We start from the raw sequence: 15515 nt of genomic DNA on the forward strand, positions 1-15515 counted from the left end.
AATATGTTTGTTTGTCATAAAATGAATTTGTCAAGCAACATGAACTACCATTCAAAAGTTTGGGCTCAGTAAGTTTTTTTTTTTGTTTTTTTTTTTTTAAGAAATTAATACTTTTAATGAACAAGGATGCCTTAAATTGATCAAAAGACATAATGCCACAAACGGTTTATTTAATTAAATGCAGTTCTCTTGAATTTTCTATTCATCAAAAAATCCTCAAAAAAAAGTATCACTGTTCTAACAACAACAACAAAAAAAAACATTAAGCAACACAACTGTTTTGATAATGCATTGATAATTATAAGAAATGTTTTTGAGTGCCAAAACAGCATATCAGAATGCTTTCTGAAGGATCATGTGACACGGAAGACTGGAGTAATGCTGCAAAAATCACAGAAATAAATATAAAATTTACTGAAATAGACAACATTATAAAAAAAATTATACTAGATTGTAATATATCATAATTTAATGATTTTTTACTGTATATTTATCAAATAAATGCAGTTTTGGTGAGACTTTTCAAAAATAAATCTTACTGACCCCAAACATTTGAGTGGTTGTTTATAAGTTATATTGAAGATATGACACCATATGGCATTTCCAGCCAATACATATGTGACTAAATGTAGTCTAAAAAGTATGTGAGCTATATGAATTTTGGCTTTTTGTTATAATTCTCTGATGTTAGCCACCTATTTTCTATTATTGTTGAATACACAGATTTTTGAGTGACTGGATTATCCCAATGTGTTTCTGCTTTCAGGATTTTGACCAAACATCCGATGATGTGAAGATCCGAGCTGCATTCTCTGTTGGAGTAAATACTTCCACCGCATCCATAGGTATAAGCATTACAGTAGTTGTAAGCTAGCTATATAAAAACATTTTTTTTAGTATTATTATTATTATTAAATGATAAAAAGCACCTTTTTGGGTCTCAAGTCAGTTCTTTCATTATCCTCTTCATGTCACAGGAGATCCAGAAGGCGTCCCAGCAAAGGCACCATCAATCTCAGCCAAACCTATTCAACCTTTTAATCGAATTGGTTTGCTGTGCACAGCCTGTAATAAGGTCCTGCTGAAGGGACAAACAGCATTCCAGCGCAGTGACTCTTCTAAACTCTTCTGCTCACCTGAATGTCTCTGCAGCAGCAAGACGAAAACATGTCACTGCTGCCTTAAGTACGCTTACTACATTTCATTCAACTGTATAGTTGCATATTGCTGGAATGATTTGACTTGATGATGTACATTCTTTACCCTCAGAGAGATTTGTGACCAGCAAAACACCGTAATTGGCCCGGTGGACATGTTAGGGACTTTGAAGGAGTTTTGCAGTCAGAAATGCCTCAGTACTTTAAACTTCAAGTGCAGTGTGTGTCAGAAGACAGGAATGGTGAGTAGACTTCTACAATTCAATTCGATTTCAATTCACAAACTTGTGATTCGATTTAATTTGATATCGATTCATGCTCGATTATTGTATCGCTATCTGTATCCGCGTTGATATGGCTTTTGAATGTGCGTTAGCTTTTCACTTTTGCTGTCGAATTCACGATCACACGTACTCTGTGTATAGGGAGCGGCGGTACTATCCACACATTTTACAAGATAAGATATTTGCAGATGATGCTGAGGATCTGTTGCACACCAGATCTTTTGACATCGTCCTGTCAGTCTTCTCTCCTTACTCTCGGGATAAGTGAAATCTGATTCCTGTTGCGACTCTGCAGCTTGTGCTGTATGGAGCAGAGCAACTAAATGGTTTTTATTTCTCTAAAAAAGCTAAATAACAATGGGGGCAGTGCCACGGTCCCCCACAAGTAATGTAATCGGTGCACAGCCGACTACTGACTACTGCACCAAGCCTAACAAGTTATGGTCATTGAATGGCTTTTCTGAGGAAAATGTAACATTACGTCATACTAGCCGTATTTCCACTGATTGAGCAATAACATGAGACATGACGCCTTTCGGTTTCTTTCAACATACCTTCCGATGTTCATTCATGTTTGTTTATTTATATGTGCTATGACTTAATAGTAAAGAGGAAGAGATGATCATTTCACAGTCCGCTTAAACTGAGGAACTACAGCGATCTGTCACACATTAAAGAGTGTCAAAACAATATTAATTATTCATTTAAAATTGACAGAGTTTTAAAGTTGAGACTTGTTTCATAAGAAAAGTAGCTTATTGTCGTTTAGTATTTAAACATTTTTCCCCACTGCAGATTGTATGTTAAATAGTACATCTGGAATTTTTCCATTTATCATTAAAACCAAAACTTTCACATTTCACTGCTTTAAAAAATACAAAACTATGTGATGGAAAGATTTATTGATATTTTTTAACTTGGCATCATCTAAATAGGTAATATTAGGCCCTTTTTGCAAATCACTAGATTTTTTTTATTTTTTCAAGAAGCAGGGCTGTGATTTTTCTTTTGTGCTTAATAGGAAATAGACTTAATAAAGTGTAAAGGCATATTTTGTTGCTCTAATTGTCTAATTATTATAATGTTTGTGGTTGAGTTTTTAAAGATCTGAAATTGTGTCATTTCTCAGACTCATAGTCATGAAGTGAACTTCATGGGCTCCATCCAAAAGCTGTGCAGCGACAGCTGCTTCAACCAGTTCCGCTCCTCCAATAAGCTGAACATGAACAGCTGTGTGAACTGTGGTGGATACTGCTATGGCACAGACAGTCAGTGTCCGTCTCTGTGGATGGAGGACAGAGTTATGAAGTTCTGCAAACAAAACTGCCTCCTAGCCTTTAAACAGGTAAATGCAAAGGAATAGTAATAGGACTCATTAAGTTTCAGTCCTAGTGCCCCTATTATGATTTTTTCAATATTACCTTTCATGCAGTGTGTAATGTAGCTGTTTTGAAAAAGGTCTGCAGAGTTTTAAAGGTCAAAGGGCACGACAAATAAAGTTATTGTCTCCTAAAAGAAAGAATCTGAATCAATTTTGAAATACCGAAAACGTTGTCATTAATTCCAGTCTCACTTGCTGTTGCATACCTATGTAACAGTATAACAAATTTGCATAATGCTAGCTTATGGTCTTCATCGGCTGCCCACAAACAGCATCTACTTTGACCCTCAAACAGTGTAGTTGTAGCTGAGACTGGAAGAGTGGTTTGTGTTGTCAACATGTCGAGAAGATCCACATTGCTGCACTTCAAAAGGTTTAAGACTCTAGCTGAAATTAATATGGAAAATCCGACGGCATCGTTACTGTTTGTATCACTGCTGAGGAAGCCTCTGGAGCTGAAATACAGATACAGTAATGGGTGTTTTGTTTCCAACACGCACTGTAAGCAGCACACCAACAAACTGGTCTGACCAATCAGAGGAGAGAAATGAGATGATGTTCAAAGTATATTATGAGAAATTAAAGTGTTTTTTTACCTATTGCAGGAGACATTCAAAACAATATAAGAAACCTTTAAAATTGCATAATAGGGGCACTTTAACGGTGAATTATATGTGCAAAGAAATAAATTGAATAAACTGATCTTCACTTTTAGAGAAGTCTGAAACTTGTCACCTGCAAAATGTGTCACACCCTGCGCCCGGCTGCAGATGCGGTGGACAGTCCCAACTCAGAGGGCGTCAGGGAGCTTTTCTGCTCCGCTTCCTGTGTCACAGCGAGTAAAGGCCAGACCAGTTCGTCAGGTACCATGAACATATATTTACCACAACTCTGTGTGCTTAATTGTTGGAATGCACAGATACCATTTTTAGCCAATACCTACAATACCATTAAAAGTTTGAAGCTGGTAAGATTTTTAAAATCGTTTTGAAAGAAGTCTCTTATGCTAACCAAAGCTGTATTTATTTAATCAGAAATACAGGGAAAACAGTAATATTTTGATATGTTATTGCAATTTCATGTAACGGTTTTATATTTTTATATTTTTTTAAAATGCAATTTATTCCTGTGATGCAAAGCTGAATTTTCAGCATCATTACTGATCCTTCAGAAATCATTCTAATGTGCTTATTTGCTTCTCAAGAAATGTTTGTAATTATTATGAATGCTGAAAACAATGAAAAATGTGATTTATTTTAAAGATTCTTCGATTAATAGAAATTTAAAAAGAACGGCATATATTTGAAATAGAAATCTTGTAAAATAAATGTCTTTACTGTCTCTTGATCCATGTATTGCATCTTTGCAGAGTAAAATAATTTCTCTAAAAAAAAAAAAATCTTTGTCTCCCCCAAATTTTGACCATTTGTGTATAAAAGTGCAATATAGTGTATGGGAGTATATTTAAGATTTTTATGAAATCAATTCCATAAGAACTTTCATCATTTGCTCACCCTCATATCATTTCAAACCTGTTTAATTTTCTTTTCTTTTTTTTGTGGAACACAACAGAAGATATTTTGACAAAACATTGGACCCCATTGACTTTTTTTTTTTTATTGTATAGAGCTATAAACAAACAACACTTGCACATTTTTTTCAAAATATCTTCTTTTGTGTTCCACAGAAAAAGAGAAGGTCATACAGTTTTGGAATGACTTGAGGGTGAGTAAATGATGACAGAATTTTCATTTTTGTGTGAACTGTCCCTTAAATAATGATAAATACATAACCGTATAGATGGTCATCCAGGCATCATAAATTCCACTGGTTTAATTAGTTTAGTCAACACTATTGCTTTTAAAGTTAATGCATTTGTTATATACAGTTAATGCATGTTTCTATATACATTTTATTTAGATTAAAAAAAATAATAATAATAAAAAAAAATTGACACATACAACTGTTGTTTTTTCTGTGTGATGTTTGAAAAATGTCTTTATTGTCTGGATGCAAACAAGGTATTCCAGTGGAATGCAACAACTGCAAGCTGAAACTAGTGCCTCAGTACCACATAGCCATGTTTGATGGATCCGTTCAGAACTTCTGCTCTTATTCCTGTGTTCTAGCATATAAGGTATAGTACCATTATATCTGACACGTACGATTCCTAAAGAACTATGAAGAAATGTCAATGTTGAGCGATTTGATTTGAATGATATTAGTTTGTGTTGATCTTTGTTTTGTTTGGTTCAGGAATCCTCCAGTAAGACAAAACCTAGCAAACAGGTGAACATGGCAACATCTACAACCAACACCACCACATCTACCCCAAAACCTGCTGCTCCCAAACCTCCTTCATCAGAGTCCAGCTCATCAGCGAAAAGTAGCGCTCCCGGTGGTCCGGTGCAAACGGTCGCCAAGATCCCCTGCTATCAGTGTCTGAACTTATTCTTCCACAGACCGGAGCTGCTGGAGTTTAAGGTACTCCTGTTCACTGCTACCGGACACACTTGTTTTATTAGGTCAATTATAAAACTTGGTTTTAAAGGGGTCATGACATGAGAAATAAAATTAGCCATACAAGTCCTCTTTGTACCATTAAAACATCATAGCTTAGTGTCCTATTCATTATAAACATAGCATTTATTCAATCAAGCTCCAAAAATTGCTTGTTTGATATTGTGGGATCTGTGACCAGTACATTTGTATATCACCGCCTCCAGGGCCAGACATCGATGAATATACATCATAGCACCGTAGGCCCTGCCCACTGTCTGACGTTTCACACTGAATGTGAGTGTCAAAAGCAAATAGACCATTAGTCGATTGTCGAGTTCACGCGCGTGATAACCTATGCGCGTGAACTCGACAATCGACTACTGTGGACTTCGACTGAAAACAGGAAATAAATACAGGTATGAGCGCTGGCTGAATTAACATAATTTTTATACATATCTTTCACATCTACTGCAGTCAGATTCACCCGTGATCACCCTGAAGGAATCACTCACATTAGCTTTGCACTTGTAATGACACATAAAGGATGTTAAGAGGCTAAAAGCAGGTTTAAAACTTGCCCCATTGAAGTCAACAGGGTGCAAATTTTAAAAAGAGGATAACACGGTGTAGGCAACACCGATTTTTCTCGTTGTTCTCTGTACTGACAGCACTCCAAATTTACAAAAAAATGAGCTCAATGTTAAAATTGACCGGAGTTCTCCTTTAAAGGAATCACCGTTTAAAATGGATCAGTTCAGGGTCAGAATTAAGGTAGAAAATAAGTTGTTGCACATTTTTTCGTGCAAAAAAATAATTTTATAACATAAGTGAACCTCAGGGAACATAATAAAATAAAGTTCATCTCATTACCCCTTGAAAGTGGTTTTATTTTTGTTCCTGTTTTTATTAATATTATTATTATTATTAACCAAACTACAGTATTATTTTCAAGGAAAAACTATACAGCTACTTTAATTTAGGTCATTTAAAAGTACTTAGAAAAAGAACCAACCAAACTCTATTGGTTGTCGACTTTAAACTCTTTCTTTTTTTTTTTTTTTCTGGTCTGATCCAGAGGAAAATGTACGCTTTTTGCGATGATGCTTGCATTGAGGAGTTCAGAAGGATCAACAGCGTGGTGGCTCGCTGTGAAAACTGCAAGCTCAATAAAACTCTGAAAATTGTGAGGAGGATAAACAAGGTTGACCGTTCTTTCTGCAGTGAGAGTAAGCTAAAGCATTATTGAGATCTTATTATTTTATTGTTTGGAAATATGTTTTTTAAATAATCACAAATGTGGGTTGTCAATTTGTATATGTGACCTTGTATTTGTGGATTTATTTATTTCTGTACAGGATGCAAGTCACTCTTTGAGAATAACCTGTTCAAGCGGTGGGGGAAGAAACACTGTTGCAACTGCTTCTACTGTGACAGCGCCTCAAAGACTGTGGTGACCGAGGTCTTCGATGGCACGCAAGAGGCGTTCTGTGGGAAAGATTGCGTGTCAAAATATAGTTCATTAATCCGTCAGGTAATATTGTTTTGTTAGTTATTTGTTTTAGTTATTTACTTAGTTGTGCATCTATCTTATGTAGTTATTTAGGCCCTGTTTACTCCTGGTATGAAGATGTGTTTTGATCGATCGGATCACAAGTAGACGAGGGAGACATACCCGTTTTACCTGGTATTTTAGTCTGTCTCTTCTGTCCACTTTCAACTATTTCTGTCCTGATTTCTCCGAGGGGAGGGTCTATGGATGGGTAAATGTTTTTTTTTTTTTTTTTTTTATCTAATGGACTAAATTAATTTGTGCAATTTACATATGAACCAGGGTTTCCGCGGGGTTGTAAAAGGTAGTAAATTAAATTATGCCAAATTGAGGGCAGTAAAAAGTAGTAAACGTCATCTGACGAGGTAGTAAATTTTCGAAGCCCCATCTTACTGGGTCTATATCATGATGGGCGTCCAAACTACGGCCTGCGGTCCAGTTTTTATTGGCCCGCAGCCAGGGTCTGAAATTAACACCCGCAAAGCGCCAAGTGCGGTTAGATTTTCCATTTGGTGAGTAAATATCAATGTTCAAAATGTGAATGTTCATCATACCAAAATAGTAATAACAAAATATTACAATTGCCTTTTGTAATGTTATGATGCCTGGAAATTAGTTCAAATCTCCTGCGAATCTAGAGCAAGCGAGCAAAAGCGCGCATGCAAACCGTGTAGCGAGCGCACGGCAGAGAGGGAGAGACCTTGTGTGTGTCTCTCTCTCTCTCTCTCTCTCTCTCTCTCTCTCTCTCTCTCTCTCTCTCTCTCTCTCTCTCTCTCTCTCTCTCTCTCTCTCTCTCTCTCTCTCTCTCTCTCTCTCTCTCTCTCTCTCTCTCTCTCTCTCTCTCTCTCTCTCTCTCAATATTACGACATTTTTATTGTTTATTAATAAACAAGTGTTTTTGTGTCAGCTGCAAAGATGAAGTTGACACTGACTCGCAATCTTCGCAGAAGTGAACGCGCCGGAGAAAAATGCATTTCTTATGGATTAGCCTATAGCCTACTTTTATTTAGTTTTGAATGGTTCTGTTTAAAAGTAGAAATTTCAAGCTTTCTGTAGATAATAGATATAGGATATTTCTCATTTGTTTAGGTCTGTGAGGCGAGTAGGCTACCTATACGCTGAGTTTCGGTTCATGTCTGAACGTGTTGTGATTATACAAAATAAGGAAACATGGATTAAAATTAAGATAAAATTAATACAAAACGAAATTCGTTTCAAAGAGAGGCTTTGTGTTTTCTGTTTGATGTCTCTGTGAAAGTTTTAAAAGCATCCTTAATGGAGAACGAACGGTTAGGCTACATAACATGTTTTTTTCCTCAAATGCAAACACGAAATAAAAGACAAAATACTTTTTAAAAAGACAAACCATCAATTTTTGGGGAAACAATATGTATTTATAGCTTTTGAAAAAAGATATGGATGGATTAATAGCGTTTTGAAAAAAAAAATCTGGATGGATTAATAGCGTTTTGGAAAAAAATATGGATTGATTTATAGCGTTTTGGAAAAAAATGTGGATGGAAAGATATTTCATGTCTTTACTTGTCACTTTACTTAACACTTAACACTGCTACAGTTGAAGTTTTAAGTCGTGTTGGTAGTAAAAATATTGTGATGGTAGTAAAATAGGTGGTAAAAAGGTAATAAATTCAATTTAAGAATCTCTGTATAAACCCTGTGAACGTGCCAGGAGATGACGAAAAAACAAAGCTAGCATCAGCTTTCATTTGTGTTTTGACAGCCACCAGACAATGGTATGAGAACATTGTGCTTGGTACGCTTTTCATCTTCAAACCAATCTTAGATCATCAGCTGACAATGTTTTAATCCAGTCTGTCTAGCGCGCTTCCCACAATGTTTCCAATTAGGTCAGAAGGCGGCCTTTTGTGGATGTTTCGAACGCATTCGACCACATGAGCTACTACCTCTGGAACTAAAACGCATCTGAATACCAGGTGTAAACGCGACCTTAGTTTAGTTTGTAGTTATTTGTTTTGTTTATTTGCTTAGTAATTTACTTATTGACTTAGTTAAGTGAATTAGTTATTTTAAGTTAAGTTAGTTATGTAGTTATTTAGTTACTTGTTTAGTTATGTAGATAGTTAGAAAAAAGGCCATGAAGAGTTGTCCCATATCACATTGTGCCAAGTTGCTGCAACATTGGACTTTTGGACATTATGCAAACAATGTGGCTTCTAAAAAAAGTAACATTTAAGTGTTCCTGCTGCACAATTTTGACAGGAAATAAAGTGCTCCATGTGCAGGCAGGCCAAGAAAACCACAGAGACCGTGAAGTGGCTGGGTGAAATAAAGCATTTCTGCAGCCTGCGGTGCCTGATGTTCTTTTGCAGTCTGCAGGGCGTCACTGGAGCCGTCATCAAAGCTACAAGGCAATCTCAAGCCACACAGAGTATGTTCTCTTATATTAACTTACATTACTTAGATATTTGGGTTGGTCTGCTTATCTCTCACTGCTCGCATGCTGTAGATTCTGTAATTGGCTGGGGGTTAGTGTGGCATAACCTAAATGTTTCACTTTCTTTAGCCTGGAGTCCTGTGATGTCACTCTCTCCACAGGTGCGACTCCAGTAACCTCTGCAAGCTCTCAAAGTATTAAAGAGGGCACACCAGTCATTGCCAGTGTTGTTTCACTCTCAAATGCATCTAACAAACAGCCAGGTGTTCTCAGAAACACCGATCCGAAAGGTGATTTAACCACAGGAACATTAACCATTTAAACTGAACTGAACACTTATACATAATGCATAAGGTTAAAGACTGAGATGCATTGTTTGTGGCTCAAATCACTCACATTTAACCCTTTCCTCAGGCCCTGTTCCAGCTGCTGTTACTGTGAAAGTTACAGAACATGTGAGTTTGTCTGGAAATAAATCTCTATTTACACCCATAGTCTTAAACATGAGATTTTCTATAACTTGTATTTGTTGAGAGCAGAATCTGAATTCAGACTGTTCCAATTGTTATTTTTATTTCAGCTATTTTTTTTTCAATGCATCTGAGTTGCTGTGAACAGATCTTTTGTTCTTTGCTCTGCTCACAGAAACATGCTGTGAAAGCTCCTGTCTCATCATCCCAAACCCAGAACAACAAGGACTTGACATATAAATCCATAAGCAAAAACAAAGCCACATCCTGTAAACCCCACACCACTGATGCTGAGACACAAATAGGTATTAACCAGCTCCGTCACAGTGACTACTCTCTTTTTTTAGCAACCTTATTCTTGACAAATTGTTTTTCCTTTTTAGCTAACAAAAAATATGTTGAAACACCCGTTGCATATGTCGACGTCTCTTTTGTCCTGCAGATGAAAAGCCTAAAGTGATAATCCTGCCTGTGCCGGTGCCAGTCTATGTGCCAGTTCCCATGCATCTCTACACCCAATACATTCCAAAGTCTGTAGGGCTTCCACTTCCGGTACATCTACTCTCTACCCTTCCTCGTCCTCACTTTTCAAGCCAAAATTATTTTCTTTAGGAATATATATATATATATATATATAAATATATATATATTAAAATGCATCCTTTAAGCATGTTAAAAGTATATCTGTAAACATTTGCCGCTCTGGCTCAATGTAGTTTTTAGGGCTGCTCCCTAGTAGTCGAATAAATGCTCGTCGACGAGAAGAGGCTTAATCAACCAAATTTTATTTAGTCAGTTAGTAGCAGAAAAAAAACTCCACAGGAATTGGCAAGATTTAGTCCGTGATGGACAGTTTGTTAACGGCTGACCCATGTGGTAATTATGTCGGGCAGGAAATTAAAACGTCGTCCAACATTCATCGACCTCAAACATTGCTTATTTGACACATAAGTTACATACACATAAGGGGCACAGCCTAACGTTAGCAACTTAATATGGCTGCCACACTAATGTAATTGTTAACCTAGATAACTACTTAGGCAAACATATAAGTAATTGCGCGGATCGTGGAAGCTAAATTAGTAGCCCCATTACTGCATGACATTTGACTCATGCGCATCCAACTATACTGTGGAGATGAGTCAGCATCATCAACTTTACCTGTGCAGCTGACACTGACATGCTCAGATAGTCTTTGTTTTTTCTCATTTATAATCATTACTTTTGCCGATGCACTGCAACACGTTATGCAAGCTTTATGCATGCGCTTAAGTGCTTAATTTATATTTTAATGCCTCATTATTATGGTTTAGTATTTCACTGTAATGTAGAACAATGCTGCATATAATATTCTTTCTCAGCCATCAAACTGAAATCATTTTCTGATGCCACCCCCCAGTTTATATTTAAGTAGTTAAATTAATATTATAAACGTGAGATAGTCGACTAATGTCTTCAGCGAACTTGTCAACTTTAAAAACTTTGGTCAGGGGCAGCCCTAGTAGTTTTGTAGTCTGATTATGTAAATGTGCCTCTATTTCTCTTTGCAGGTTCCAGTGCCCTTGTTTTTCCCCACGACTCTGGACAGCGCTGAGCACATTGTGAAGACCATTCAGGAAATCAAAGAGAAGATCCCTGATGACCCTCTGGAGGCTGAACTCCTCATGATGGCGGAGATGGTGGCTGAGGATACAGAGAGGGAGAAATGCATCCCATCTAGTGGTATGTAATGGAAAATTTGAAGGTTATGGTGTTTAGGCTCTGTACTAAATCTGCAAATGTACATTTGTTTTGGTCACATACGTATCTTTTGAAGCTTCTTGTTGTGTTACACAGATCAGACTGGTAACATTATGGAGGACCTCGATTTTGAAGCCCTTTCCAACAATCTGAGTTGGGAGGAGGACTCTGTGTCTTCAGCTCAGACATGGGATCAACCCCCAGAGCCTGAAAGACCTCCTCCATCCAGATCTGCCACACTGACCCTTGTCTCTACCTCAGCAGAAGAGCCACAGATGGACCTGGAGGCTGATTTCCCAGTCGGTAAGAGCTTCTCCTGGGATTAACTCTTTCCCTGCCAGAGTTATTATCTTTTTTAAGTTGCCAGCCAGCGCCAGCAACAGTGTCCCCTACCGCATAACCGTGAAAACACATATTGCTGGAATAAATTGGCAATGGACCCTTTTAAAATTTCCGGGGTTCTCAGAAGTGGAAGTCGTCATAGTTGGTAATGTTATGTTCATGGTAATGTAACACAATATATACCCCTGGTTTCACAGACAGGGCTTAAGACTAGTCCTAGACTAAAATGTAATTCTGAGCTGTTTCCACTCAAATAAACTTGCACTGACTGATCTTAAAAATATATCAGTGCCTTTTTAGTTTTAAGATGCACATCGGTAATGTTTTTTTCTAAGCATGTTTATAAAAAATTACTTAAATGTCCTAATTGATCTATGGTCTAATTCTGGCTTAGTCTAAGCCCTGTCTGTGAAACCGGGCCATAGTGTTACAAATCCTTAGTTCAAAGGTCCAAACCCACAAACACGATCCAAGTTGCTTATTTTCTTCCAATCATATTTTATCCTTTCACATTTCAGAAAGCATTGAACTTCTCAGAGAGCAAACACAAAAAGACACTGATTCTGGCAAACGAAGATCTCACAAGAGAGGAAACGACGGCTTCCCTCAGAAGAAAAAGGTAAGAACAACTAAAGCTACATTATTCCTCACCTCCATCAAAACTCGTAACATATAGGACCCTATGATTTTCGCTATTCAGAAAATGCAAATGGAATATAGTGGAATTTACTGTATGATGCAGAATGTTGGGTGAATAAATCAAAAGTTGGGTTGTACAATTAATCAAACCACAATATGGGCTTCTGTCTGAAAATTAAATGACAAAAAGACTGCTATTGAAATGAAGTCTGCATATTCTGTGTGTCTCTGTGTGAGACCTTGACCGTGTTTGAAATAAAAATGGACAGCCATTCTGTGTTCCTTCACGACCTTCTCAATGACAAACAAATAAATCCAATTATGAATCTCGACTATATTGTTTTGATATGTGGTTTTTAAATAAATGCACTAAAGCAACCTCTCTGCTATAATACAATGTTTTTTGTTGTTGTTGTTTTAATAGAGAACCGTTAACAATTATAGGAATTGATATTAGGAAAATAAACCCTTCGTGTGAGTTTTGTGCTTAGGCGAAAGTGCCATAATTCTGATGAAATGTAAAAAGAAAAAAGTCTTAGTCACTTTAGTGCAAAATGATCATGATTATCAGTTTAACCATTATTGTGCAGACCCTAACCATTATCATTATGGAAAGCTGAAAGTCTGATTATTATGTGTTTTGTTGGCATGTAGGGCCGTAAATGTGCATCAGCGCTTCCAAACAGCCTTTCTAAACTGCAACATGAGTACGGCGTCAATGTATGGAAGGACTGGGTGCGCTGGAGGAACGCCCAACCCAACATGGAGACTCCCAAATATGCCTGTAGGTCTCAGTTTGGGGATGAAATGTTGGGTATAAAGCAAACTAATTTCTACAATTCAGAAGCAATACTGGACCACATCACCTTGAATGAGATTAATTATTAAATAAATTTACTTGGGAGACAGACTTTGTGCCATTTACGCATTAAACATGTCCTCTTCATCATCCATAGCACATTCTATGACAATAAAGGAGGACCTGTTGAAGTGTTGCACGGCTGAACTGAGCTACGGTCTCTGCAAGTTCATCTCTGAAGTTCGTCGACCCAACGGAGAGAAGTACAGCCCTGACAGCGTCTTTTACCTCTGCTTGGGCATCCAGCAGGTGAAACAAGAAGAAATCACACAAACTCAACACATTCAGTCATGTTGTATTTAGTTTAATTGGCTCTCGTCGATTATGTTTCCAGTTCCTGTTTGAGAACAATCGGATGGAGAACATCTTCTCGGATCTCTTCTACACCAAATTCTGCCTTGAAATGTCCAACTTACTCAAAGGATGGAAACCAACTATTTTACCCACTGGTGAGTATTTTAAGAAACTGACACGAGACTGGCTTGTTTCTCTGTTGTGCTACAAACGCCCGTGTGTGTTTGTGCAGGTTACGTTCATTCTCGTGTGGAGGAGGAGTATCTGTGGGACTGTAAGCAGCTGGGAGCGTTTTCACCCGGCGTGCTGCTCAACACGCTGCTCTATTTCTTCACCAAGTTCTTCAACTACAAGACAGTGGAGCAGCACCGTCGCCTCTCTTTCGCTAATGTCAAACGCTACTCTCGGGGTCCAGCTAACAGCAAAGTATCCTACCTGCGTTTCTACCCTCCGAAAGAGGACACAAGTTTGGGTCAGTGGTCAGTCATACGTTTAATAGTGTTTGTTTGTTGTTGTTGTTGTTAATTGTTACTACTTATACATTTTATCCAATTTAGATGGTGTCCCTGTAAAGAAAAGGAAGAAGGACGATGAACGGCAGAGAGTGCTAAAGATACGGCAGAATTCAGACAATCCTCTCCGCTGTCCTGTCAAGCTATACGAGTTCTATCTCTCAAAATGGTATGTCAGCTGTTTGTTTAAAGTCAGCATGAAACAGAAGTTGCAATAGTCAATTGAGGCTGATTGGAATCCCAACTCACAGTCAGTTGTGGAGGATATTTAGTTCCATGATTATGAATGCACATTAACTTAATGATATGGATAATCATTTATAATAAACACTGCAACATTCTGTAAAAAAAAAAAAAAAAAGGTCAATTTGGATTTCCTGGTTACTTTAAAGTGCCCCATTATGCTATTTTAAAGCTTCCTAATTTCGAGTTCAGTCGATTCTTATTCTTTTTCTTTTTTTGGGACTCCTTCTATCGTGTTTATTGATCTTTGAGCATTAACATTCACAAACAGATATATTACACACTGCATGAAAGTTAATTTCTGAAAAAGCATAATAGGGGCACCTTAATCAAATGAGTCATGGTGTATTTGGTTGTCATACTATCGGTTGTTTCTTCCAGTTCACCAGGCATAAGACATCATGCGACCAAATTCTACCTGAGCCCTGAGCGCTCCTGTGTACCCAGCAGTCCTACGTGGTTTACAGCCATCTCGCTGAGTGACGAGGCTCTGGACAGCATGCTCACACGTATCCTTACTGTCAGAGAACTGCACATGGAGACGGACAAAACACTGACCGAGACCGATTCAGACACTGACTCGGACTTCTGAACATTTTAATACAGCAAAACTGAGAAAACCTGAACGCATGACTGACTGTAGTTCTGAATGCTGGAAAGCAAGCGGTTTGTCATTGTGCATCCTTGTAACTACAAGAAGACTGAAAATGGAAATCACACAGTTGCTGCGAGTCGCCTCCTTTGTATTATATTTAAACACTAAAGACATTAACAGCATCATTCCAAAAACAGATTTTGAAGTTGTTGTTGTTCATTGCAAACCATGTTGGTCCATATAGATTGGAATGTTCCTGCAATTTACTGTGGATAACTCTTGTTTTTGTTTTGTTTTTATTAAAAAATTAAACTGGTGCTGCAAGCCTTTCATCTTTATTTTCTTGAGATACAGATCTTTTTCACTTGCATTTTGCACATTAACACAAGATGCATGCATGCAAACACTACTTTATTCACTTATTACAGCCTCAGACTGCGCAGTCAAGCACATCAATGATAGAAATGTTGTAAAAGAAGTTTTGTTTGTCACAGCGCTCTGCTGGTGATTTAAAAATTTATTTTATTTACTT

At 37.4% G+C, this 15515-nt stretch overlaps 1 protein-coding gene across 7 annotated transcripts in view; it reads left to right on the forward strand.

The window, feature by feature from the left end:
• The window catches only part of LOC308697450 (zinc finger MYM-type protein 4-like), a 38648-nt gene extending 23341 nt beyond the window's left edge, over positions 1-15307 (forward strand). For all 7 annotated transcript variants that reach the window (XM_081376694.1, XM_081376693.1, XM_081376696.1 and 4 more), the window contains 23 exons: positions 767-845; positions 978-1185; positions 1270-1399; positions 2571-2786; positions 3538-3685; positions 4844-4959; positions 5079-5306; positions 6400-6550; positions 6680-6855; positions 9115-9283; positions 9451-9579; positions 9704-9744; positions 9935-10064; positions 10202-10311; positions 11310-11481; positions 11596-11802; positions 12360-12460; positions 13135-13264; positions 13437-13588; positions 13674-13788; positions 13866-14105; positions 14191-14314; positions 14770-15307. In XM_081376694.1, coding sequence (XP_081232820.1) covers positions 767-845; positions 978-1185; positions 1270-1399; positions 2571-2786; positions 3538-3685; positions 4844-4959; positions 5079-5306; positions 6400-6550; positions 6680-6855; positions 9115-9283; positions 9451-9579; positions 9704-9744; positions 9935-10064; positions 10202-10311; positions 11310-11481; positions 11596-11802; positions 12360-12460; positions 13135-13264; positions 13437-13588; positions 13674-13788; positions 13866-14105; positions 14191-14314; positions 14770-14980 — 3483 coding nt within the window. In that variant the 3' untranslated portion in view covers positions 14981-15307. The remainder of the gene's footprint in view (positions 1-766; positions 846-977; positions 1186-1269; positions 1400-2570; positions 2787-3537; positions 3686-4843; positions 4960-5078; positions 5307-6399; positions 6551-6679; positions 6856-9114; positions 9284-9450; positions 9580-9703; positions 9745-9934; positions 10065-10201; positions 10312-11309; positions 11482-11595; positions 11803-12359; positions 12461-13134; positions 13265-13436; positions 13589-13673; positions 13789-13865; positions 14106-14190; positions 14315-14769) is intronic.
• Positions 15308-15515: the final 208 nt, after the last annotated feature.

This window comes from Scardinius erythrophthalmus (assembly GCF_964197995.2).
Source record: "Scardinius erythrophthalmus genome assembly, chromosome: 10".
NCBI lineage: Eukaryota > Metazoa > Chordata > Actinopteri > Cypriniformes > Leuciscidae > Scardinius > Scardinius erythrophthalmus.